This window comes from Phocoena sinus, chromosome 12 (genome assembly GCF_008692025.1).
Source record: "Phocoena sinus isolate mPhoSin1 chromosome 12, mPhoSin1.pri, whole genome shotgun sequence".
Taxonomy (NCBI): Eukaryota; Metazoa; Chordata; class Mammalia; order Artiodactyla; family Phocoenidae; genus Phocoena; species Phocoena sinus.
In genome coordinates, this window is record NC_045774.1 from 57,592,861 (window position 1) to 57,618,732 (window position 25,872).

Genomic DNA, 25,872 nt, shown 5'->3' on the forward strand with positions numbered 1-25,872 from the left:
TAGCTCAGCATATAGTCCATATCTTTATTATAGACAACTGAAATGATGTAATATAATTTTATCACCTTTTTTCCCCCTTAAACCACAAGCTAAATATTCTAAGGATCATTTTAGACACGTTCTTACTTTTGTTAAGAGAAGAAATTTTTATACTGACATAAGTTCTTAGTATAGTAATATTTATACAAGTGATCAGTAAATGATTGTTGAATTGAATAGAATGTTATAAACCTCCATGTGTAATAGGTTTGTTTGTGAGTATATTCTTCTAATGCCTTAGTTTGCTTCTTGACTGAACTGTAACCTTTAAGAACAAAAGAAATGTTTCTTATTCAAGATTGAATATAGGTTTTTTTCTGGAACTGCTACATATTTTGCTTAGATCCAGTTTACTCTTCCTTTGGAAGATATTGTGAATGAAGTGTGTATCTTTTTAAGATTTTTAAGACTTTTTCCCTCATTTATTCAACTGATTTATCAATCAGTAAAAATTTATTTAGAGACCTATTATGTTCCTGGCAATTGGTTAGGTACTATGGTAATGCAGAGAGTAGTAAAACTGAATCCTTAGTTTAAATCCAGTGGGCCGGATATACATATAAATAAATCATTTCAGTGTTTGTGGTTAAGGGCCATAATGGCAATATATATATAAAGGGGGTGGTGTGAATGTCCAGCTGCTGAGAGAAATGGGAGTTCCCTAAATCTTTTGTAATATGGCAGAGTATAAATGCATAAATATAATAATTGTGTATGGAATTGGAGGGGACCAGAGATTACATTTGAACTTGAACTTGAATGATAATGAAGAGCTTCTCAGTGCTGGGAAAGGTATTATAGGTTGTGCAAAGGCACAGAGAATGTCCAGAGAATAGTATGTATAGATGGCAGTAGTGGAAGATAATAACAAGGGTTCACATTTTGAAGGATTCTATTTGCTATACGTTCTGTGCCTTGAAAGATCTTGTATGCTACATACCCTGTATAGTTAAAATGGACAGTGAGAAGTCTCAGAAAATCTTCAAGCTGGAATGTGACATGATCAGATTTATAGTTTAGGAATAGTGGACTTCTGTCATGAGTCTATAAAGACTGGAAATTGTAGCATTCACTTACCATAGTATTTTAGAAGCTTCATATAAAAAACAAAGATGATATATGACAGTGATGATAATAGATGCTGTTAATTTATTTCAACACAGTTGCAAGTACCTACACTGTGTATGGTTTATACTATATGGTTTATAAACATTAGCAATTAAAGACTGTGATTCTGAAGTTACACTATCTTCGAATCCTAACTTCACCATTTATAGCTGTGTGAACTTAAGTCTTTTGAAGTCTCTGTTTCCCCATCTGTAAAATAATCTGGTATGGTTATTACAAATAATTAGGATATTCATATGAAGGATTTACCCTGTGATTGGCTCATAATAAGAACTCTGTAATTGTTGGCTATTTTTATTATTTTTATAATTTCCTTGTGTGATAGTATAACTAACCTTATTTTACAGATGAGGAAATAGAACTCAGAGGTGTTAATTATGTTCAAAGTTACATTGCAAATACAAAGCCAATCTTTTAACCTGGGCCTCTGACCCTAAGCCTCGTGTTCTGAAAAATGCGCTGCACTGCCAGTCCAAGGCTGAGTCATCAGCAGAGATCGATGAGAAAGTATCACTGGTACTCTCAAGGTGTTTAATCGGTCTGCCCTAGAGTTTCTAGGCCCTAGAGATACTACTCTGATATCTTCAAAGTGTGTGTATCCAAATGAAGGCATAAGTGGATATAACAGATAAGTCTATAAAATTATTTTTAATTTTAAAAAGACAGCTTTATTGAGGTATACTTGACATACAATAAACCATATATATTTAAAGTGAAAATTTGATAAGTTAGAGTATGTAAACACATGTGAAACCATCACCACAATCAAGATAGTGAACATAATGGTCACTTTCAAAAGGTGTTTCGTGCCCCCTGCAAGCCCTCCGATCTCTCCCTCCACCCACCTCCCTACCCCCAAGCATCAACTAATCTGCTTTCTGTCACTATAGATTAGTTTGTATTTTCTAGATTTCTATATAAATGTAACCATGCAGTATGTATTTCTTTTTTTGTCTGGCTTCTTTCATTCAACAATCATTTTGAGATTCATCCTTATTTTACATGTTTCAGTGATTCATTCCTTTTTAGTATCCCATTCATTCCTGAGTAGTATCCCATTGTATGAATGTGCTACATTGTATTTATCCATTCATCTTTTGATGGACATATGAGTTGTTTCTAGTCTTAGCCTATTACAGATAAAGCTGCTATGAACACTTGTTTACAAGCTTTTGTATGTACATATACTTTTTTTTTTTCTTTTGGGTAAAACCTAGAAGTGGTATGGCTGGACCACGTTAAGTGTATGTTTAACATTTTAAAAATTAAGTGCCAGTTCCTTCACGTCCCCACCAACACTTGCAATAATAAGCATTTAAAAAATTTTGAGGCATTTTAATAGGTGTATAGTGTTATCTCATTGTGGTTTTAACTTTCAATTCCCTAATGACTCACGGTGTTGAGCATCTTTTTTGTGTGCTTATTGCCGTCAGCATACTTTCTTTGGTGAAGTGACTGTTCAAATCTTTTGACCATTTAAAAAATTGGATTGTGTGTTTTCCTATCATTGTGTTTGGAGAATTCTTTATATATTCTGGATGCAAGTCCTTTATCACTTGTAAGCTTCACGGAGATATTCTCCTGTGCTGTGGCTTCTTCTTTCATTTTCTTAACATTATCTTGAAGACTATAAGTTTTTCGTTTTGCTTAAGTCCAGTTTATCAATTTGTTTGTTTATAGATTATGCTGTGTTTAAGAAATCTTGGCCTAACTCAGGACCACAGAAAATTTATCTTTTATTTTCTTGAACACGTTTTATAATTTTAAGTTTCATTTTAGGTCAATGATCCATTCTGAGTTAACTTTTGTATATGGTAGGAGGTATGGATCCAAGTTTATTTTTTGTGTATGGCTATCCATTTATTCCAGTATCATTTATTGAAAATGCTATCCTTTGTTATTTGCATTGCCTTTGAACCTTTGTCAAAAATCAGCAGTCCGTATATGTGAGGGTTTCTTTGTGGATTCCTTATTCTGTTCCTCGATCTATTTATCTTTATGCCAATACCATGCTGTTTTGATTTCTCTAGTTTTTTAATAATCCTTGAAATCAGGTAATTTTAGCTCTCTTACATTGTTCTTTTGTTTCACAGTTGTTTTGTCTCTTCTTAGATCCTCTGTGTTTCCATATGGATTTTAGAACCAGCTTGTTAATTTCTATAGAAAAGCCTGCTGAGATATTGAATTGGATTTGCATTGAATCTATATATCAATTTGGGAAGAACTGACATCTTTCATAGATTTTTTTTCATTCTGTTAGCAAAATTACATAGTTTTTAGTACATAAGTGTTTCCTATCTCTTAAAATTTTTATAATTTTGATGCTATTGTAATTGATTTAAAAAATTTTTTTACTTTCAGACTTTTCATTGATAATATACAGAAATATAATTTTTAAAAAATGCTGGTCATGTATCCTCCAACCTTCTTAAATTCACTTGTTAGTGTTAGGAGATTTTTTGTAGATTCCATCAGATTTTTGCCTAGGAAATCATGTCATCTCTAAATAAAGACAGTTTTTCTTCTTCCTTTCCTATATGAATGCCTTTATTTTTAAATTAAAAAATAATTTTTTTTTCCTGGATTGCACTGACTGGAGCCTATAGTACTATGATAAGTGGTGAGTATAACATATAGTATGGCATTAAGTGGTGAGCGTAATATCTTGTTCTTGATTTTAGGGGAAAGCATTTAGTCTTTAACCATTAAGTATAGTATGAGCTGTAGGGTTTTTGTAGATATCCTTTGACAGTTTGAGGAATTCCCTTCTATTTCTAGTTTGCTGAGACATTGTTTTTCTTTTTGGTTGGGAATGGGTGTAGGATTTTGTCAAATTATTTTTCTACATCTATTGAGATGATCATATGGCTTTTCCATTATAGTGTATTATTATGGTGAATTACATTGAGTTTGAATGTTAAACTAACCTGCATTCCTGTGATAATCCCCACTTGGTAATGATATAGTATTATGTTATAGAATTCGATATACTAAAGTTTTGTTTATAATTTTTTTCTATGTTCATAAAGGATATTGGTCTGCAGTTTTATTTTGTCTGGTTTTGGTATTAGGGGAAAGCTTGCCTCATAGAATGATTTGGAAAGTATTCTCTCCTCTGTAGTTTTTCTGAACAGTCTAAAACTCCATGAAAAATTGGTGTTATTTCCTCATTAAATGTTAGGTAGAATTTACCAGTGAAACTGTTTGGGCCTAGAATTTTCTTTGTGGGAAGGATTTTAACTTCAGCCTTAATTTCTGTAACAGATACAGAGTTATTTAAGTTGTATATTTCTTCATGAATGAGCTTTGGTAATTTGTGTCTTTTAAGAAAGTTGTACATCTGATCTAAATGGTCAAATTTATTGGCATAAAGTCGTTTATAATATTCCCTTATATTATTTTAATACCTGCAGCATCTATAGTGATGCCATCCTTCTCATTCTTGGCATTAGTAATTTGTGTCTTCTCTTTTTTTTTGGCCACACCACGTAGCTTGTGGGATCTTAGTTCCCCAGCCAGGGATTGAACCCAGGACCTCGGCAGTGAGAGTGTAGAGTCCTAACCACTGGACTGCTAGGGAATTCCCTGTCTTCTCTCTTTTTTTCCTGATCAGTCTGTCTTAGGGATTAATCAATTTTATTGATCTCAAAGAATAAGCTTTTCTGTTTTCATTTCATTGATATCTACTTTGATCTTTATTATTTCTTTTATTCTGTTTTACTTCGGTTTTAATTTTTCCTTTTTCTAATACCTTATTTTGAAAGATGAAGTCATTCATTTGAAACCTTTCCTCTTTTTTCATATAGGCGGCTAGTGCTATATATTTTTCCTTGAATAGTGATTTAGCAACATCCACAAATTCTCATATGTTGAGTTTTCGTTTTCTTCTGTTAAGAATAGTTAATTTCCCTTTTGAGTCCTTCTTTCATCCATGGGTTATTTAGGAAGAACGTTATTTAGTTCCAAATATTTGTATATTTTCTAAGGATATTTCTAGTAAGGATTTCTAATTTAACTCCATTGTGATCAGGTAATATATTTTGTATGTATTGCTTCCTTTTCAATTTATTAAGACTTGTTTTATGGCCCAGAATATGGTATATATATATATATTTATCTTGTTAAATGTTCCATGAACAATTGAGGAGAATTATTGTTAGATGAATAAATGTCAGTCAGGTCAAATTGGTTGATAGTGCTGTTCAAATCTATTTTAGCCTTGCTGATTTTCACGCCTACTTGACTTCTCAGTTCTTGGAGAAGGACGTTGAAATCTCTGACTGAAATTGCAGATTTGCCTGTTTCCCTTTGCATGTCTGTCAGTTTTTGCTTCATGTGTTTTGAAGATCTGTTATTGGGTATATAAACATTTAGGATTGAATGATCTTCTTCATGAAATGACTGGGTTTCTATTCCTGGTAATATTCTTGGCTTTTAAATCAATTTTTTTCTGGCATTAATATAGCTATTCCAGTTTCCTGCCATTAATTCCATCCAGTGTTTTGTTTACTCTCAGACATTGTAGTTTTCATCTCTAAAGACTTTTTGTATAGAAGATTTTAGGAAAAATTAATTAACCACTCTGTGTCTTTAATTTCTTTTCTATTAAGAGGACATAATAATGGTACCTATACTATAGAATTGTTTTGAGGATTAAATAAATAAATATATGAAAGTGCTTACAATTGCATGTGTCACAGTGTAAGTTCTGAACAAACATAATCTACAGCTGTTATTCCTACTATTAAGGCTGCCTTTTCAAAAAAGTCTCTTTAAAAATCCATAACATATTGAAACAGAATTTCTTATTGATTTATATCCCCAGGAATTTTCTTGTTTGCACTTTCATTTGTCATCCTCAATCTAAATAAACTAGGCTATCATCATATGAAATCAAAAGATACCTGTTTAATTTTGTTTCATTACATTATTATCATGGTTTTGTACTTAGGATTGTGTACAAAGATACAGGTATAGTCTCATTATCATATTTTTCAAATTTAGTGGGTTACAATTCCCAAGTGCATTAGAATTGTACAATAGTTGTGAGTTGTCAACTGTGCACACTTAGTTTAAATGCAGGACACATTGAGAGACCAAACAAATTAGTCGTTTGGTTTTTTATCACTAAAAATTTGCATTTAATGTTTTGTGTGAGACCTTCACATATTATCGTTTATAGTGGGTCATGTCGTTTTTAGATTGGACAGCTGGCTTTTAAAGGAATGAGAAGACTCAATAGAATCCAGTCAATTGTGTTTGAGACTGCCTACAACACCAATGAGAACATGCTGATTTGTGCCCCTACTGGAGCTGGAAAGACCAACATTGCAATGCTTACAGTTTTGCATGAAATTCGCCAGCATTTTCAACAAGGTGTTATCAGAAAGAATGAATTTAAGGTAGGAAATTAACAAGTCCGACAACAGCTTTTTAAATTGTAAAATTTAAAATCATTTTGCAGTTGTACATGTTACATGAGATCTGGAAGTTTTTAAGGATATTATACATGAAGTCATGTAAAGAATGCTGCATGATTTACTTCATTACTTTTAGGCAATCCCTATTTGTGTTATGAAAATCCCACTACCCCTGTGAAAGCTATGAAAATGCACTTAGCTTTGAAGCACCAGTTTTCAAAGTGATAAGGCTATATCAACAAATTCCATTGTCCTGTAAACAGCTGCACACTTATGCAACAAAGATAAGTACTTTTCATATATCACTATTAAGATTTTTCACCCTAAGTGGCTAGAATCATATTTCACAATAAATAGTGACTTGTATTGACGTTGTAGTTTTTGCTCATTCATCAAGCTAGTGTTTCTTTGGCGCAGATTGTATATGTTGCTCCAATGAAAGCGTTGGCAGCTGAAATGACAAATTACTTCAGCAAACGTCTAGAGCCACTGGGCATCATTGTGAAAGAATTGACTGGTGATATGCAGTTGTCAAAAAGTGAAATTTTACGAACTCAGGTATGTTGTATACTTAGATTTTTGTTGTTGTTGCTTAATACCATTCTTTTTTTTTTTTCCAACCAATTGTTAAACAACTATACCTTAAGTAACTATCAAACATAATATGAATGTAATGTGGTGAACGTCTTTATTTGTAACCACAGCCTATCCTCTACAGAAGAGGTTTTTGCTGGTGCTTTGTTCTATTATAGCCCTTCTAACTTACATGATTCTTACCATATCTTGAATATTGTTAGATTCCTGGTGTAGATTTTAAGTCATTGACAGTAAATGTTGATCTTTTAAAACAATAGGCAATGAGGATTTTCATAAGACCAGACTTCAGTTTTAAGAACAGGAAAATGTATCTTTATACTTTATATGTTATAGATCTTTAAAGGATCCCACTAATTCTAAAGTATTCCATAAGGGTGGTTTAACATATATAAAAAAGTTTTTAGTCATTCTGTATTTTAGCAAATAGGAAGCTACTAAATCTTGCACTGTATATAGCACTATATTAGGTGAAATGTATGACAAGCAGGGCATTTAAGATACCGTTCCTGCCTTCAAGGATCTTATGACTGAGTAGACAAAAACCACATTAGAACTACAACTAAATTATCATTAATGGATGCAACATGTAAGTAGGTGATGTTCATAGTGCTTGTAAAAAATAAAATAATGTATAACCAAATACTAATGGGACAATTCAGGGGAGTTTAATGGAAAATAGATGATGTAGCTTTTGAAACAGTGAATAGACATTGATTTAAAATGTGATTTGAGGGGCTTCCCTGGTGGCGCAGTGGTTGAGGGTCCGCCTGCCGATGCAGGGGACACGGGTTTGTGCCCCGGTCTGGGAAGATCCCACATGCCGCAGAGCGGCTGGGCCCGTGAGCCATGGCCGCTGAACCTGCACGTCCGGAGCCTGTGCTCCGCAACGGGAGAGGCAACAGCAGTGAGACGCCCGCGTACCGCAAAAAAAACCCACAACAAAATGTGATTTGAGGGTATCTTCATTTCCTAGGGCTGCCATAACAAATTATCACAAGCTTTGTGGCTTAAAATAACAGACACTTAATTCTCTCATGGTTCTGGAGGTCAGAAGTCTGCAATCAGGGTGGCGGTAGGATTTAGTTGCTTCTGGAGGCTCTGATAGAGTATCCTTTTTGCGTCTCTCTCCTAGTTTTTGGTGGCTGCTGGCAGTCTGTACACACATCACCCCAGTCTCTGCCTCAGTCCTCACATGGACTTTTTCCCTGCATTGTCCTTTCCCCTACTTTTCTAAGAACAGTATTTTTAGATTTAGGATCCACCCTAATACATATGATCTTATCTGAAGGTCCTTACCTTAATTATGTCCGTAAAGATTCTTTTTCCAAATAAGGTTACAGCCACAATTTCTGGGTAGACATATGTTTTGGGATGCCACCATTCAACCCATGACAATGGGTATGCCAGGTATACTGAACCACATAGCAAAGAAAAAAATCAGCTTCCAGTTAAATGTATTTTGGACTTGATAAGGATAGAGTGCATTATAATAAACATTTCAGTCAGTTTTACCAGTTATTCTTAAGTTTGCCTTTCATAGACACTTTTTTTTTTCATAGACACTTGAAAAAATCAAATCTTAGTATTTATATGCAGGCATGTTCATTGTAGTATTTTTAAAACATATAAAACAGAAAGAGTAATTAAATATCTATGAATAGAAGACTAGTTAAACAATATGAAATTTCACTTGATAAAATAAAATATTCCTTAAAATGATGTTTTCTGGGAATTTTTAAGGCCTTAGAAAGTGAAGTTTAGAAAAAAGTACAGGAACAGCTCTTTATGTTAATACAATTATGTATTCTATGCAATAACCAAAGCGCTATCAGGAGGAATAATTATAGTAGTTATGTCTGGTGGTAGGATTATGGAAGATTTTTTCCCCAGTTTTTCTACTGTAAGACTGTGTTAATGTTATACTCTAAAAAATAAGCATAATTTTTATTTTACTCTAGGAATCATTGTTTTATTCAGCATAATTATTTTTCTTCTATATAGTTGTTTCATAACCTATCACCCAATTACCTAATTTTTTGGTAAAGGCTAGGGAAAGGAGACTAAAATTTATGGGACACCAGCTAGCATGATGCTCTTGTCACTATGCTAGTTGCCCTACAGACATAACAATGCAGTTCCGTTGAGGAGAGTAAGGCTTATTGAGGTAACAGGTCTTGCCTGGGCTCCCATTTCCAGTAAATCATGTAGATAGGATTGGATTCCAAGTCTTCAAATTTCAAAGTTTGTGATAAATTTATACTAAAATATGTCACTTTTGCCCATCTTTTATATCCACAGTTTGTTGTTTTAGGTGGTGATGGTGGTGGTTTAAACCACCAAGATACTGAAGGAGCTTGGTAGTATTTGAAAGGAAATCAGTAAAATGAGTGTTTGTCATGTGAGGGGAAAAATGCCTATCTATAGATGTTTAGTTTTCAAGTCAGTTCAATATAATGTGTATAGCCAATAAATGAAATAATTAATTTTTAAAGTTACTGAAAATAACAAAATTACCTTATTTAGAGATCAAAAGTTGGGAAAGTAAAGGTGTGTTAATTTTTAAAAGAAATTCCAAAATGCCACCATTTTAGGACTTAGTGATTAATAATGAAGGCTCTAGTTAAGAGTACTTTTAGAATTCTGGAAAATTTCCCAAAATGTAGTGATAGTGAAGGCTTTAGTTCACTGAAGTATTTGTTTTTGTATTAATAACTTTAGTTTTTGGAATGCTAAAATTAAAAAAATTTTAAACTCATCTCTAAATTGTAAAATAGAATTTTGTCATATCAGTGGCGACAGTATTTGTTACTATACTTTTAGTTTGTGAAGGACTGATATTCAGCTCTTCTCGGGGTATATGACAGTACCAGTTGTTAAAATATTGAAATATTTTTTAGCTCCTTGGGAAATGGATACTGCTAAGAACCCTCCAAGTGCAGCTCCTACCAACTCATAATCCAGCAATTAAAGGGTTAGTACCTGGACCAGCAGGAGGCCTCCAGGATGTAGTTTTAGCCCTAGGGCAGCTGTTCCTATTAGTTGGTTTTCTTGAAGTTAATCACCCTATTTCCTCCTTTCCTGTACCAATGCTGACTTCCCCAGGCCTCAGTGCTGGTCTGGGGTGGGAATGAAAGAATACATTTGCCTGTCAGCCTGGCATCCTTACCACCCCGCCTTTCTGGTGGACAGTTGTCCATTCATACTGGTTGTTAAATATTTTAAATATTATACCTGATTTTTTTTATTAATACTACTAGAGTTTAAAGATTTATTAGTGAAGACCAGTATCTGTTTCAGTAAAGGTTAGTAGATAAAAGCAATGATCAAGGATGTAGCTCTGGTTATTAATGACAGTTCCCTTCAATTAAAAAAATTTCTTTTACCATATTTATAGTAGCCTCTTTAAAGTCATTGCTGAACACAGCATGTGGCCCATTACGAGCCAGGTTTTATTGACTGCCTTTTTTTTTCTGTGAATGAGTCACATCACCCTGTTGCATAGCTAGTAATTTTGGGTTGAAAATAAAAAGTTTTAGCAACTCTAGATTCTATTCATCCAGGCTTTTCCTTGAAACATTTTAAATTTGATTTTGTTAAAAAATATAGAGAATTATCACTTAAAAACAAGAATAACAATTATATATAGTCACTTTAGCTAAGAAATTTTTATTCTTTTTATATAATTTGTAGACTTGGCACTTTGACCTGAATCATGTTTAAAATATTGTGTTTATACAATAAAGAGAAAGGATTTTTACAGATTTGTGTAACAGTACAATGTTATGTACAGTTTCTATATTTATGGACACATTTGTAGAAATAGTGTTATGTATGATAGCTTTCAGGGCTAGCTGAACATATACTTGCAGAGATCATTATCTTAAAACTACACATCAAGGGGCTTCCCTGGTGGCGCAGTTGTTGAGAGTCTGCCTGCCGATGCAGGGGACCCGGGTTCGTGCCCCGGTCCGGGAAGATCCCACATGCCGAGGAGCGGCTGGGCCCGTGAGCCATGGCCGCTGAGCCTGCGCGTCCGGAGCCTGTGCTCCGCAACGGGAGAGGCCACGACAGTGAGAGGCCCGCGTACCGCAAAAAAAACAAAACAAAGAAAAACAAAAAAAAACTACACATCAAGACACATAGACTGATAGATATTTTTTGTGTGTGTGATTTTTACTTTCATAATGTCTTGTGAAGTCACACAAATTAGATAAAAATTTGACACATAACCGTCTTTATTAAAAATAAAATTTCCTGAAACTGGAACCATTCTAGAGCATCTGAGACCATACCTATGATATGGCCTACCTAAAGAAATGAGTTTTATATCCTGGTGGGTACAATGAAATTAAGGGAAGAAATTAAGTCAGTTTGTTCCTCTTTTATTACTTGCAAGTCCAGACTTATGGAATTTTCTGTAAATGTTAAGTTTGACTTTGGTAATCTTATCTCACTGCTATGCCGTATCCAGGGTTCTTCTTCTGTATCTTTCTGCTTTAGTCTTTCTGCATACCGTTAACAGACCAGTTAAGAAAACAAAAAAAACAAAACAGACCAAAAAACCCCCTGCATTGACCTACTAGAGAATGGACTTGAGGATACGGGGAGGGGAAAGGGTAAGCTGGGACGAAGTGAGAGAGTGGCATGGACATGTATACACTACCAAACGTAAAATAGATAGCTAGTGGGAAGCAGCCACGTAGCACAGGGAGATCAGCTCGGTGCTTTGTGACCACCCAGAGGGGTGGGATAGGGAGGGTGGGAGGGAGGAAGATGTAAGAGAGAAGAGATGGGGACATATGTATATGTATAACTGATTCACTTTGTTATAAAGCAGAAACTGACATACCATTGTAAAGCAATGTAAAGCAATGTAAAGCAAATAAAGATTTTAAAAAAAACAAAAAAACCCTGCATTGATTTGGTCTTTTGCGTTGCTATAGAGAGGCAACTCTCAAAATTGATATGGGGACACCCAGAGTTTGCTAAGACTCTTCACGGGATCAGCGAAGTTAAAATCAGTTTTTGTAATAGTATTATGATATTTTCTTTACTCTCATTTTCTCACAAGAATAGAGTTGAGTTTTCCAGAGGCTACATAGTGTGTGTGTCATCATCACTGACAACTAATGGAACGAATACTTTGAAATTTTGTGTTGTAAAAATTTCTTAGTTTCAATTTCTCAGGTAAGAAGTATTGATAGATATAACCCAGAAAAAGAAAAGCTGTTTGAGGCCTCAGTAATTTTTAAGAGTGCAAAGGAGTCCAAAAGGCAAAACGTTCTGAGAACTACTATTATAGGGGAAAGCTCCTTATGTATGACATTGGATTCTCTTCATAATCTACATCCAGCCTGATTTTCAGCCTAATGTTCCCAGCTGCTTTCCAATATAAACTTCAGCCAGACCATTTCTGCTTTTTCTAAAATAACATTACTCAACATTTTCTCAAATGAACTTTGCTAATTAGTAAGTTTCGTCTTGCATTTTCTTTTTCATGATGTCTTCCTTTATTCATTGACATTTCTCTAAATCTTACCCATTCTACTAAACTCAGTTTGAACTCTAAGTACTTTATTTCCTCTTGCTTGGGTCCAACAGCACCATTCATTTATATTCATGAAATAATACCTTGACCCCAAAGAACATGCTTTTGGATCTGGTGTGGTCTTAGAAATCTGGGCAATCTCAAACAAAATTTTGATTGCTCTTATACCATATTCAGTTGTGTTAATGAACTGATGCTAGTGAAATAGTATTTATGGAAAGAAAAGGCAGGTAACATTTGAATTCAAATTATGGGCCAGTCACTATGCTAAGTGCATATATACCTCCTCAGTAAGTCATTACAAAAGCCTTATTGAGTAGTGTCTCCATTTCACACATACAGGAAGCAGAAATCATTAAAATCTATCTCGATTTATATATTATATACTCAGAAGGTTGATGAGCATCTCTTTGTGTTTCATTTGCTCGTCTCTGTACTTCCCTAGATCTGGGCAGGGACCATGTGCTTGGCCTCTGTAATAGTTTATAAGTGGAACCTCGTATTTTGTGCTTGCTCTTTATTCTCCTCCAATGTACCCCTACTATCCATGATGGTAATTTCTGTAGGCCTGAAACTATATAGTTATGAACCGCTTCACACTATCCTTCTACCTATTCTCACGTGCTCACAGATTAATAGACTGTACTGCTATCACTGCCTTTGAGATTGGGCTGTAGAGAGAGCAAAGCAGGAGTATTGCAGGGCATGTGGGAGTACAGACACACTCAACTTTTATTTTTGAATTTCCTACTTGCCCTACTTTTTCCACTTTTATAATTTTTAATAGCTTTTTAATGATTCCCATTGTATATTTCCTTTGGTAAGTTTCCTAATAATTAACACAATTAAATATAATCTTAAATTTTCCCTGTCTTTTTTTTTTTTGCTTTTTCATATTTTACTACAGAGGTACTTCTGGTGTATTATTAGTTAATATGTAATTTGTAAACTGCTACTTCATATCTTACACATACAAAATCATTTTACAAAAATGTTCTAAAAACTAGTAGATAAAACGTGTTCTGTGCTGGGCTGTTACTGGAAGGTATCATTCCCTGTCATTTTTAAATATGTTTTCAGTGTTGTTTATCTTTTTTTTTTTTTTTAGTATGGAAAGCCAAATTAATCTCATTTGCAAATTCTCTGTCATGCTCTTCTGATCATATTATTTCCTTGCTCATAAATTTTCATTGGCTCTTTACTGTTTAGTGAATTAAGCACAACTACCTAGCTTGTTAAGAATCTTGTATAAATAAAGTATAATGCGAGATGTGATCTGTTTTGCTAGGGATTGTCAGGTCTAGCAGCAGTTATGATTTTATTGAGGTTTGATATAAAATTTCCTTTTACAAGAGAGAATTATATAATTCTAGGATTTATTGTCAGAAGACGTAGTCTGTGTAGGCAACAGATACCTCTTTGGTGTTCAACTGAAAATCAACTTTGAACAATTTAGTAAATTTGTCATCAGTGAAAACATCAATCTACTTTTCCAACCTTATTTTTCATTATTCTACATCTACTGTTAATTTCAGATGTCTCCCCCTAAATGTACTCTTTATCAAAAATTGCTATTTTAAAATATTCATTTTGCTTTTCAGTGGTTGAGTTGAGCAGTTGAGCTTTTTCTTATACTCTTTCCTCAACTCAGATTATTCCTTCTACGTTCTTTCCTAGTATCATAGGTGCAGTATTCTTTTAAATCTCAGTGAAAATACTGGTCAGAAATTTTAGAAAAGGTTTCTCCTCTCCTAGCAGTAACTCTGTATCAAAGCAAGCCATTTGCTCTGAGTTCTGAAATCATTATCCTTTTTAAAAAATTTGTTTGCTCATCCTTATCCTGGGCGGAGTTTATCTCTGCAGCTTTGGAAGTTGAAATGGGTTATTTCAGGTTTTGTTTTTGTTCCCATTTTGGCTGGGGATGAAGGGAGCTTTGTCAAATCTGTTAGACCCAGGCAACAGCAGAGGGAATCCTGAATTTCTGTTGTATTATTCTGCCAGCTCAGAGCTCATCCAGCAACCTTAGTTGGGAGGGTGTGTGTGGTGTGTATATATGCATGTGCTTATGTCACATTCAGTGTTCCTGCCCCAATTTACTCTTCTCTTAAGGGGATTCTTCCTCTGGCATATATTTTATTGATTATTCCACTGAAAATGTGTATATACTTAGGGGTGGAGGGGAGGAAAAAAGGGGAGGAAAAATGGTTAGAAATTACACATGCTCAGGTTACAGTTTTATCTGGATATCTGTGTATATGTTTCATTTAATGTTGCTACCTTTCTGTATAAAATCGGAGGATATCTTTATTGTATCTCCAGTTCTAAAGGGTATTTTTGCTGGATGTAGATTTGTAGGTTATAAGTTCTTTTCTTTCACCACTTGAAAAATGTGTCACTTTTTCTGACCTCCAAGGTCTCCAAAGAAATATTCACTGCCATTCAAATTACTGTTCCCCTACAGGTAATTTGTTTTTTCTTTCTCTTGATCCCCTTTCAAGATTCTTTCTTTGACTTTGCTTCATGTCTATAGATTTATGTCTTTTGTCAGGTTTGGGAAATTTTTATCCTTTATTTCTTCAGCCCTTTACTTTTTCTCCTTTCTTTGTTGGACTGCACTGATGGGAATGTTAGTTTTTTTGTTATTGTCGCACAGGACCCTGAGATCTGGTTTTCTTTTTCTATTCTTCAATATGTTTTCTCTGTTGTTCAGATTGGATAATTATGATCCATCTTTGAGTCCACTGATTCTTTCATGTGTTGTCTGAATTCTTGCTGTTGAGCCCTACCAGTGAGTTTTTAATTTAGGTTGTATTTTTCAGTTCCCAACTTTTTTTGGTTTTGCTTTATGTTTCTTTGCTGAGACTTTGTTTCATTTGTTTTGAGTGTGTTTGAAACTGTTCTTTAAAGGATTTTTATGATAGTTGCTTTAAAAGTCTTGTCAGATAATTCCAACATCTTTGTCATCTCAGTGTTGGAATCTGTTGCATGTTTTTTCTCATATGAGTTGAGATTTTCCTGGGTTTTATGTTATTTTCAGTCATACTCTGTATATTTTGGGTATGGTGTTATGAGACTCTGGTTCCTACTTAAATTTTGTTACCTGTTACTCTCTGGCTGGGATAGTTGTCAGGACTTTTTCCACACGTGTCCCCAAACCCTCAGTGCTAGTCTCATTACACAATAAGGTTGAGGAGGAACAATTTTCTTTTTCATGCTGATTGGCTGGTGTTGTCAAAAAGTTTCTGTTCATGGGACTTCCCTGGTGGTGCAGTGGTTAAGAATCTGCCTGCCAGTGCAGGGGACACGGGTTCGAGCCCTGGTCCAGGAAGATCCCACATGCCGTGGAACACCTAAGCCCATGTGCTGCAACTACTGAGCCTGCACTCTAGAGCCCGCAAGCCACAACTACCGAGCCCACGGGCCACAACTACTGAAGCCTGCGTGCCCTAGGGCCGCGTGCCGCAACTACTGAGCCTGCATGTTGCAACTACTGAAGCCCGCGTGCCTAGAGCCCGTTCTCCGCCATAACAAGAGAAGCCACCGCAATGAGAAGCCTGTGCACCACAATGAAGAGTAGCCCCAACTCGCCACAACTAGAGAGAAAGCCTGCGCACAGCAACAAAGACCCAATGCAGCCAAAAATAAAATTTAAAAAAAAAAAAAGTTTCTTTTCATCAGGGCTGTCCTCCATCAGTACTTTGTTTAGAGAAACTTCTTGTATCTTGGGTGTTTTGTTTTATTTTGTTTTGTGGGTGGGTTCTGTACCCTTTCACTTTCCTAGTTTTGAGCTTCTTCAGCACCTGGTTGGGATATATAGGAGTCAAAGAAAGAAAGAAAGGAGCTCACTGCCAGGTTATTCCTTGAATCCTGAGATCCCTATGCAGTCTCACTTCTTATTTCCAATTTTTAGAGTCTTCTGATGTCTGTTTCATGTATTTTGTCTAGGTTTTTTAGATGTAATAAATAGGGTAAGATGAAATGTGTCTACTGTCTTTTGCCCAGCCATACAGACTTAAAATTATAATACAGTCAAATTTATCAACATCCTCTATGGTTTGTGCCTTTTTTTGTTGTTATATTTTCTTGGAAATACTAAGCATGATTTGGAGATATTGCTGGTTTGGTTCCAGATGACCACAGTAAAGCGTATATTGCAGTAAAGTGAGTCACATGAATTTTTTGGTTTCCCAATTCATATGAAAGTTATATTTATACCATACTGTAGTATATTAAGTGTGCAGTAACACTGTGTCTTAAAAAATAATGTAATACCTTAATTTAAAAATACTTTATTGCTAAAAAATGCTCACCATCATCTGATAGTGAAGGGTTGCCACAACCTTCAATTTGTGAAAAACACACTATCTGCAAAGTACAAGGTGAAGTGCAATAAAACGAGGAATGCCTATACTATGACCCAAGTTTATGAGATCCTTTTCCTATATTTTTCTTCTAATACATTTAAGGTTTTGTTTTTCACATTTAAGTCTTGAATCTCTCTGAATTTTAGTTGTTATTTTGGTGAGGGCAGGGTTCTAATTTTATTTCTTTTACTAAGGAAAGCCAACTATTTCATCATCATTTTCTCTCTATACTTTCCTGGTAAATTTGAAATGCCATCTTTATGATATTCTAAATTCTACTGTTGTCTTATGGGTATTATGGAGCTTTCTGTTGTTACATTGTTGTATATGTCTGACCTGGCCTCGGGACTATGCCGTTTTAATTACTATTATTTCAGAATAAGTCTTGAACGTAAAGCAAATTCCACCTCCTTATTTTATTCTCATTTTTCAGAATAACATTAGCTATTCTTCAGCCTTTACTTGAGCATTTTCATTTTGAAATCAGACTCGTAATTTCAGTACATCAAAGGACCTGTTGAGATTTTATAAGAATTGCAGTGACTTTGTGGAATACTTCGGGGGAGAATTGATACTTGTATCATGTCATCTCTCCATCCATGACCATTGTATATTTTCCACTTTTTAGGTCCTTTTTGACCTTCAAAAATGTGTTATAATTTTCATCATGGGTCATATATTATCTTTTTTAAGATTTGTTTCTGGGGATCTTATATTATTTGTTGCTGTCTTTTAAAATTCCTCTTATGTAATGGTTATCATTGGAGTTTAAGAACACTATTAATTTTTGTGTGTTTATATTATATCCCACAATCCTGCTAAATGCTCTTATTAATATTAATAGCTTATCTATAAATATCTTTGGTTGTCTATATACATGGTGATAACAATCTACAAATTACAGCAGTTTGGTCTCAATAACTGAGAGTAGCCCAGCCTTAGACACTGATGTCTTTGGCTTTTCTATCTTAGTGTATGTGTGTTTGTGTTGTTTTAAATATTTCCTCTTATATGTCTTTGAACTAGAGAGGGTAGTGTACATCAGCTCATTCTGCTTTATTGAGTGAAAGTTACAAAATTCACTGTTCTCATGCTAATGGACAGCAAACAATTAAAATGATCACAGGATAATGACTAAGCTATATGTGTGTGATTACTAAGAAAGTTTTTTTGTTTTGGAAGTCTGGAACTTCTAAATATTTTACTATTTAAAATTACTATTTTATTGAATTAAAAGTTGAAAACAGAGGACCATATAGTTAGCTCTATGAAGAAAAACTTTCATAAACAGAAATGTAAAAGTAGTATAAAGTTCAGAAGTGCAAAAGCATTCAGCCTATATTTTTTACTTGTGAAAAAGAGGCTTAACTATATTTGGAAACATCATTTGTCATTTTAAGTTTGGCTAATTGAATATAAATATACGCTTAAAGCAAGTTTTAAAGGACTAGTGCTTCTTTGATTAATAGCAGTTCCAGACCTCATTTTAAGGGGAAAATCCTGTTAAATTACTTTTGTGTCCTATTCTTAAAAAAAAAAAAAAAAGATTCTTTAAATATACGAATCTTAAACCTCCTAATGACATCTGTAACCCTAAAATATTTTATTTTGTATTCTTTTCCAGGTAGACACATAACTGAAAAAAGTAGAGACTACTTCTAGTAACTTCACATCTAAAAAATTCATATGTATTCTATTTATAGTAAGATAAATGGACTCTTCTGACTGAATTAACCAGATCATTTTATAAAATTATCACTCGACCCAGTACTTTTAGATAGGAATATAAAATGTTTTGCAAAAGAATCCTAGAAGTGAGTTGTAACAAGGTTGATGTTTTAAGGGGACACATTTGAGGTATATGAAAAACCATCATTAAGTAGCTATTTGCTGAATTATGAACTTGTATCTCTAAAGTGTCTTTAATCCTATATGCTTCTAAAGGGCTAATTTGTTGTGCCTCATTAGTAGTTTGGAAAGTATCAGAGTATTAGTTTGTCTTAGCTGATTTTAAATGGATCTGACTAGTCTGTGTAGAAGATGAAAGAGAATAAACAGCTCTTGGTGGATTGTGGCTGTGGGCATGAGGTATCAAGAAGATGTTCAGTGGGGGGACAGACGCTACTTGTGGAGAGAGCTACCCTGAAGGTTTTGTGTGTGCCTAAGATAAATTTTGCTGCACACTTTTTCAATATTCAGTACGAGGGTTTATGTTAAAGCTAAAACTAGGAACTTATTAACTTTGTGATTTCATTAGTTCTTTGTTTTATTTATTATTTCTTAGGGAGCAAAATGAAATTACAGAAATAATTAATATTTTTAACTTTTATTATACTCAAGAACAGATTGTCCCCAGTATATGTGTGGCAGTACAGTATTTTGGGAAGCTGCTGAGTGAATGACAGAGTTCTATGGTCAGATAGTCAGGTAGTCTGATCCCTGTGAGAGACTGATAATCGTATGAGTATAAGAAAAACTAAGATGCCTTGCAGTGAACTTAACTTATCTAACTTTAACTTAGCATTTTCAAACTTAATTGAATATAGATCATTTCTTCCCAGAAAAATTATTACTAGAACTTGATTTGAGAAATGCTACCCTGGAACATTTTCACCAGATTTAGTGAAGTCATGTTCCAGGGGGAAGAGTTAGTCTTAACTTTTGATAGTTTTAAGAAATCAACCTCAGGTAAAATGTTCTATGTTGCTGTGGTCTTTGGTATAATGTATTTGGTTCTGACCCAGTCTGAATATATTAAAAGTACTTTGTTTTAAACCAAATTTTCTTTTCAACACTTACAAACTCCTTAAAATATTTTATGGATAATTATGCTTTTAAAATTTTGTACTGTTGATATATGTATCAAGAAAATTCTATTTTGTTGTTTAGTAGTGGCTTTGCAAAGCATTTTTTTCTTAAAACAAATAACTCAGATACATTAATTATAAAAGGAGTGTGAATTTTCAGCACAGTTACTGAATGGTTGAATATTTGGACTTTAATCATGATCTAAAACTAATGATAAACTACTCTTCAGGTCTTCCCGAGAATACACAGAAATTGCAGTATCAAATAGTGTACAGATGAAAGATTATATTTTTCTAGACAGGGTTGTTCTGTGCCAAAATAAGATCTCAAAAAAAATGTCTTTTTTAACGTAGTGTCTTCTTCATTGATGTCAGATTCTGTTTTAGAAATGTCAAGATATTCTTAGAGTAATGAACTTTCTCCTCTAGGTAGAAGGCGTTTTTTTATTTGTCCATTTTTCCATGCACTTTTATGAACATTTAATGCAACCTCCTTCCACATAATATCAATTTAATTCTGATTCTGGTATTTTAGGACAGCCGATAGCCATTTTTATTGTGAGAAAATACAGTTTTTGCTGTTGAATATTTTAGCAACAACTACTTATCAGAGATCTTGGTCAATTTCTGTTAAATTTAAGACATTAATTAAAGTTTTTACTTCTTCTTTCTCTAATTTTCAATTTCAACTTACAAGAAATTTAAATATCACCAACTTTATTTTGTTTATGTTACTTGGCACTTATGTGTATATTAGGGTACAAATTGAATAGAATGTCATCTTCAAAATGTTAGATTGCTAAAAAATCTTTGATCAAAAACCTTAGATCAGAATGATTGATTGGTAAAGCCCAGATCCAAGCTTTAGAGACCCTCCCACGTCTGTGTTCTGAAGAAGACCCTTTCATTTCTTATGTATTTCCTATTACATAGAAAGAGAACAAGCAGAAAAAATAGCTCGATGGGTATATTTTTAATTTTGTGCTTATTAGATTGTTTACTTTCATTTTTCTCATACTTAACTTCACATTTGAGAGTTTTGCACTTAAACTGGTATTCTGGATTTCAAAAGAAACAATAATGTAAAAAAAAATACTACACTTAAGCATATTCTGAGCATCTTATGTACAGAAACTTGAAGTGTCTGTTGCATAAGTTATACAGTTTGGTCAAAATCTATGCAGTGGGCATCGTATAACTTTTGGTTGGCTCATGTAAATAGAATTTGGGTCCATTTAACATTCTGGACATAGTTCTGACAGGTTGGAGGGTAAATTGGATGTAATATACCAGAATAACATTTTCCTAGCAGACAGTTTTGAACCTGAATACATGGTAGGACAAAATAACTTCTTATAAGAATAGTGAGTTTGGTTTTAAATATGTAGATCATGAAAAGATGTCTGGAGTTATAAACAAAACTGAGTTGGAAGGGCAAACAAGTCCAAAAAGACTCTGGTAACATTTCTGGAATAAGTTAGAAATATAATGTCACCTGGGTTTTCACATGTAATTCCTAATGGATCTGGTGAAACGTGCTAAATGCTCTGTACTTGGGGGTTAGGATTTCCTGAGTCTTATTAACTTTGCCCTTCCAGTTTCGTAAAAGATTTCATCTCTTTTACATGGATGTATTTAAACAAACAAACACAAAACAGCAGGATGATATAGACTAAAGGTAGTTGAGAAAGGCAAAGGAAAATATGGGCCAGGTTAAAAAGAGGAGCCCAGAACAATACTGATGCACTAATGCATGTAACATTATGGAGAGAGGCCTGACCTGGTTTATAAATCACAGTGACCCTTTCTTTGCCCAGGAAAAGCTATTCTTGAGGTAAGAAGCAAAATATTTCCCAAGGGCTCTTAAATAGAGAAAGATAAGTGATCTGATGAAACAAAGTGTCAACAATGTCTGTCCAGTAGATTCAATGATAGGTTTTATGGACCTTTTAAAGAAACAATAGGTCTGGCATGTAGGAATCTAAAGTGGAAGGGTAATCTGTGTTTCTTTTTCACTTAGGGAATTACAAATATGCCATATGTCCCCATGTTCAAGTATTCAGTATCGATGACTGCCATATATTTGCTGGGGTTCTCACTGCTTGCTTTGCATGGAAGTGCAGGCCTGTGAAAATCACCATGCAAACTGAAACCATGCAACATGATCTTCATAATGGAAAAGTGTTTCCAGAGGGGTTTTGGGCAGCAACCTGTAGTCAAGCACATTCATGTTTTTACTGCAAAACTTTCCACACCAAGTGTAAACTTACGTATCAGTTCAGGTCAGGTTTTGCCAGGAAAGATTAAAAAAATACTTTGTCTCTCAGAGTTGGGTTTTTTGGTTTTTTTTTTAATCTTAGAATTGGAGGTACAATTATGGACCTGCATTAGGTGTCTGTGGGAAAATGCATTCACATTAACAAATTTGGAGGCCAGAAATATGTAGCACTGCCTTTGGTTAGTTTTGGAAGCATTGGTAGGGGCCTGGGGCGCCTTTCCTAGTTTGTGACCTTCATTTTATCCTGTATCAGAAATTCAGAAGCCTGGATAAGGAACTCCAATAGGATAAGATTTAGGTGTAAGGTAGGAAATAGTATAATTGCGTTGCATCCTAAGATTTGAAGCAAACTTATGATAGGCATTTAACTTTTATTTTCTATAACTGAAATAATGCCCAACTATAGAGTAATAAAGTGGATCAATTTTACTCTTAAAGATGATTTTCAGTTTTTAAAATATTTCATATAATTATAATTGAAAAAATCTGCTTTGCTTTATTTTATGTAATTTAAATGGAAAACTGGGGTATTAATATTTGTATTGGTCATGCAAATGAGTCTCTCCATCTTGAGGCAAATTTTAATGTGTAAACCTGGGTTTATATTGGAAATGAGCATGAAGGAATGACCTAAGGGCACTGTTCTCAGACATGTTTGGATCATAGACCAGTGAAAATCTGATGAAAGCAGTGGACCCTGTCCCCTGGAGTTTGGATTGGGGAAGCAAATACGCACAAATATATGCAGGTTCTGCACAGTATATTCTAATGGTTCACTAATTTCAGGCAAGGGAACCATTGTAAGCAGAGGGTGCCATGACTTGGGAATTATAATCCTAGACTACCTTGGTTGGGCACAGCATTCACTGGAATCTATACAGCCTTGCATGGCCCTTAGTTTTAGTAGGACACTACTGATTTTAGCTGTGCTGTGCTGGCTGTTTTCCTGTATTGGGGATCAAATGTTTTATATAAGAGTTGTGGCATATATATATATATTGTTAGGTGCTACAATAACCATTATTGTGTCAGTCATGACATAAAAGCACCTGAAAAGTTTTGTAAACTTTATTCTATAAAAAGTGTGCAGTTATAAAAAAACATAGATTTGGTTAGTGAGCTTCCTATTTTATGAAAGTTAGATGTGATACATATATGCAATGGAATATTACTCAGCCGTAAAAAAGAATGAAATAGTGCCATTTGCTGCAACATGGATTTACCTAGAGATTGTCATAGTGAGTGAAGTTAAGTCAGAGAAGGACAAATATTGTATGATATCACTTATATGTGGAATCTAACAAAACGGTACAAATGAACTTATTTACAAAAGAGAAATAGAGTTACAGATGTAGAAAACAATCTTATGGTTACCAGGGGAGAAAGGCAGGGAAGGATAAATTGGGAGATTGGGATTGACATATTCACACTACTGTATATAAAATAGATAACTAATAAGGACCTACTGTATAGCACGGGGAACTCTACTCAATACTCTGTAATGACCTATATGGGAAAAAAATCTAAAAAAGACTGGATATATGTGTATGTATAACTGATTCACTTTGCTGTACAGCAGAAAGTAACACAACATTGTAAATCAACTACAATCCAATAAAAATTTTTTAAAAAAAGATTGATTCTTGAAGACTCTAGGGCAAATACACTTCATGAGTCTTGATTATACAGCATGCATTTTTCAGATATTGGTATATAGCCAGTAACATATGATAGTTCCAGGGAAGCTGTACTGTCTTGGCAGGCATAATTTACTCTTTGAACAGTCAGTTCTTCTAAAACTGAGCTTCCTTGGGTAGGGCAGGGACTTTATAATTCAAGCATATCTTCAAGTTTCTTCCCCCAAGGCATCCACAGAAACATAAGAGCATTCTATATATTCATTAGTATCTGAGATATATTTTGAAAATTTGAATTTATTCTATAATTTACCTCTGGAATTAAAAAAAAATCTCTGCTTAAAGGATCTGATGAATAAAAACATTCTCTGCTAATCTGAATTCTTGCACTTTCTTGAACAATACCAAATGCTTATGCTTTCTTCAGAAATTTCTAGTTTGATATGGTGTGATGTCAGTGAGAAAATACAGTCTTATAATAATATCCTGAGAGCTTGATAGGTCAGGGCAATTTTTTTAGTTCTTGATTTGAAAGCAAGTTTTCTTTGGTCACTCTTCAAGGAAGTTGTTGTCAGAAAGGCTCGTCTCATAAACACTGCAGCAGAACTACAAAGTTGCTATAAACCTAAAATGCAAGTCCAGAGCTGGCTAATTTTAGGATTTGTAGGGAGCTGTGCTTTCTGTAATTTCTATGACTGATCTAAATAGCTTCTCTTAGGTGTATAGTTTTCGTTTACACAGTATTGTAAAAAAATATTTTTCATGTATCAAAACTAGAAATATATGAAATCTTATTTTTGCAAATAAAAATAAGCTGCCACTACAGCTGTAAATAATTTTCCTTAAGGGTACTAATTGTACTTGTATTCATCATGGATTTGAACTTTTGTTAAATTCATTGCATAGAAATATTTACTGCCTATTGTTCTTGGATAAAGTCATCACAACGTTAGAGGGCACGCCGATTCATATTATGATAAATATTATGTTAGATCACATATTTTAAACCATTTTGTATCCTGCAGGTCATTTTCTGTGTATTTTGTTGTGTAGTTTTACATCTCTAACTGGAGCTTTGTGGCACTTTTGAAAATCAGTGTGAATTAAAAGTTAATTTTATCTTGAGAATTTCTGTACTCCACATTTTTTTTTTATTCCAAAGGATAACATGCTCATTGTAGGAAAGTTTTAAAAATACAGAAAACTAGAGTCTAGTATATATCCTCTGAGTCTTTTTTTGAGGCAAGGATGTATAACATTAAAAAATGAAAGTTGATTGTTTATTATTAAATTTTTCCAGTAAATATTTTTGCATATTATTAAGGATTAGTTCGTATTGCATGACATTTGATGGCTGCCGAGTATTCCCTTTACTGGATATAATATGTTTACTGTGCACTTCTGATGACTTTTACTTAAAAATAACACTTATTTACTTATTCATAGCAGATTGAATATTGAGGGAAAAGAGCTAAATAGGATATTTCAGAAACTAATTTGATATAATGGAGAAAAAAATTTTCTCTTCTAGTTTTTAAGTTGTTTCTTCATGAACTGCCGGTTAAAGGGTTTCCTTTACATTCCCATTTATCAATCACATTACCATAAGCATAGACTTCCGTTTCTTTAAGTGCAGCGATTCACTGGGTCTAGTTGAAAGGGAACTAGAAAGGGTTCTTTGTCTTTTCTGTTGATGGGTGATAGTTATATAAATGATGCACTTCCCTAGGCATACTAATAGGATGGGCCATGGGTTATCTAGTTCCTGGTGTTCCATTTATAATTCTTTTTTTAAGCAAATTTATTTATTTATTTATTTTTGGCTGCATTGGGTCTTCGTTGCTGTGCGTGGGCTTTCTCTAGTTGCGGTGAGCGGGGGGCTACTCTTTCATTGCGGTGCGCGGGCTTCTCATTGCGGTGTCTTCTCTTGTTGCGGAGCACGGGCTTTAGGCGCGCGGGCTTCAGTAGTTGTGGCGCACGGGCTTAGTTGCTCCGCGGCATGTGGAATCCTCCCAGACCAGGGCTCGAACCCGTGTCCCCTGCATGGGCAGGTG

General features: G+C 34.3%; 1 protein-coding gene across 2 annotated transcripts in view; it reads left to right on the plus strand.

The window, feature by feature from the left end:
• The window catches only part of ASCC3 (activating signal cointegrator 1 complex subunit 3), a 366,641-nt gene that overhangs the window by 99,445 nt on the left and 241,324 nt on the right, over positions 1–25,872 (plus strand). For both annotated transcript variants that reach the window (XM_032651063.1, XM_032651064.1), the window contains exons 9-10: positions 6,369–6,569; positions 7,005–7,145. In XM_032651063.1, the coding sequence (XP_032506954.1) occupies positions 6,369–6,569; positions 7,005–7,145 (342 nt within the window). The remainder of the gene's footprint in view (positions 1–6,368; positions 6,570–7,004; positions 7,146–25,872) is intronic.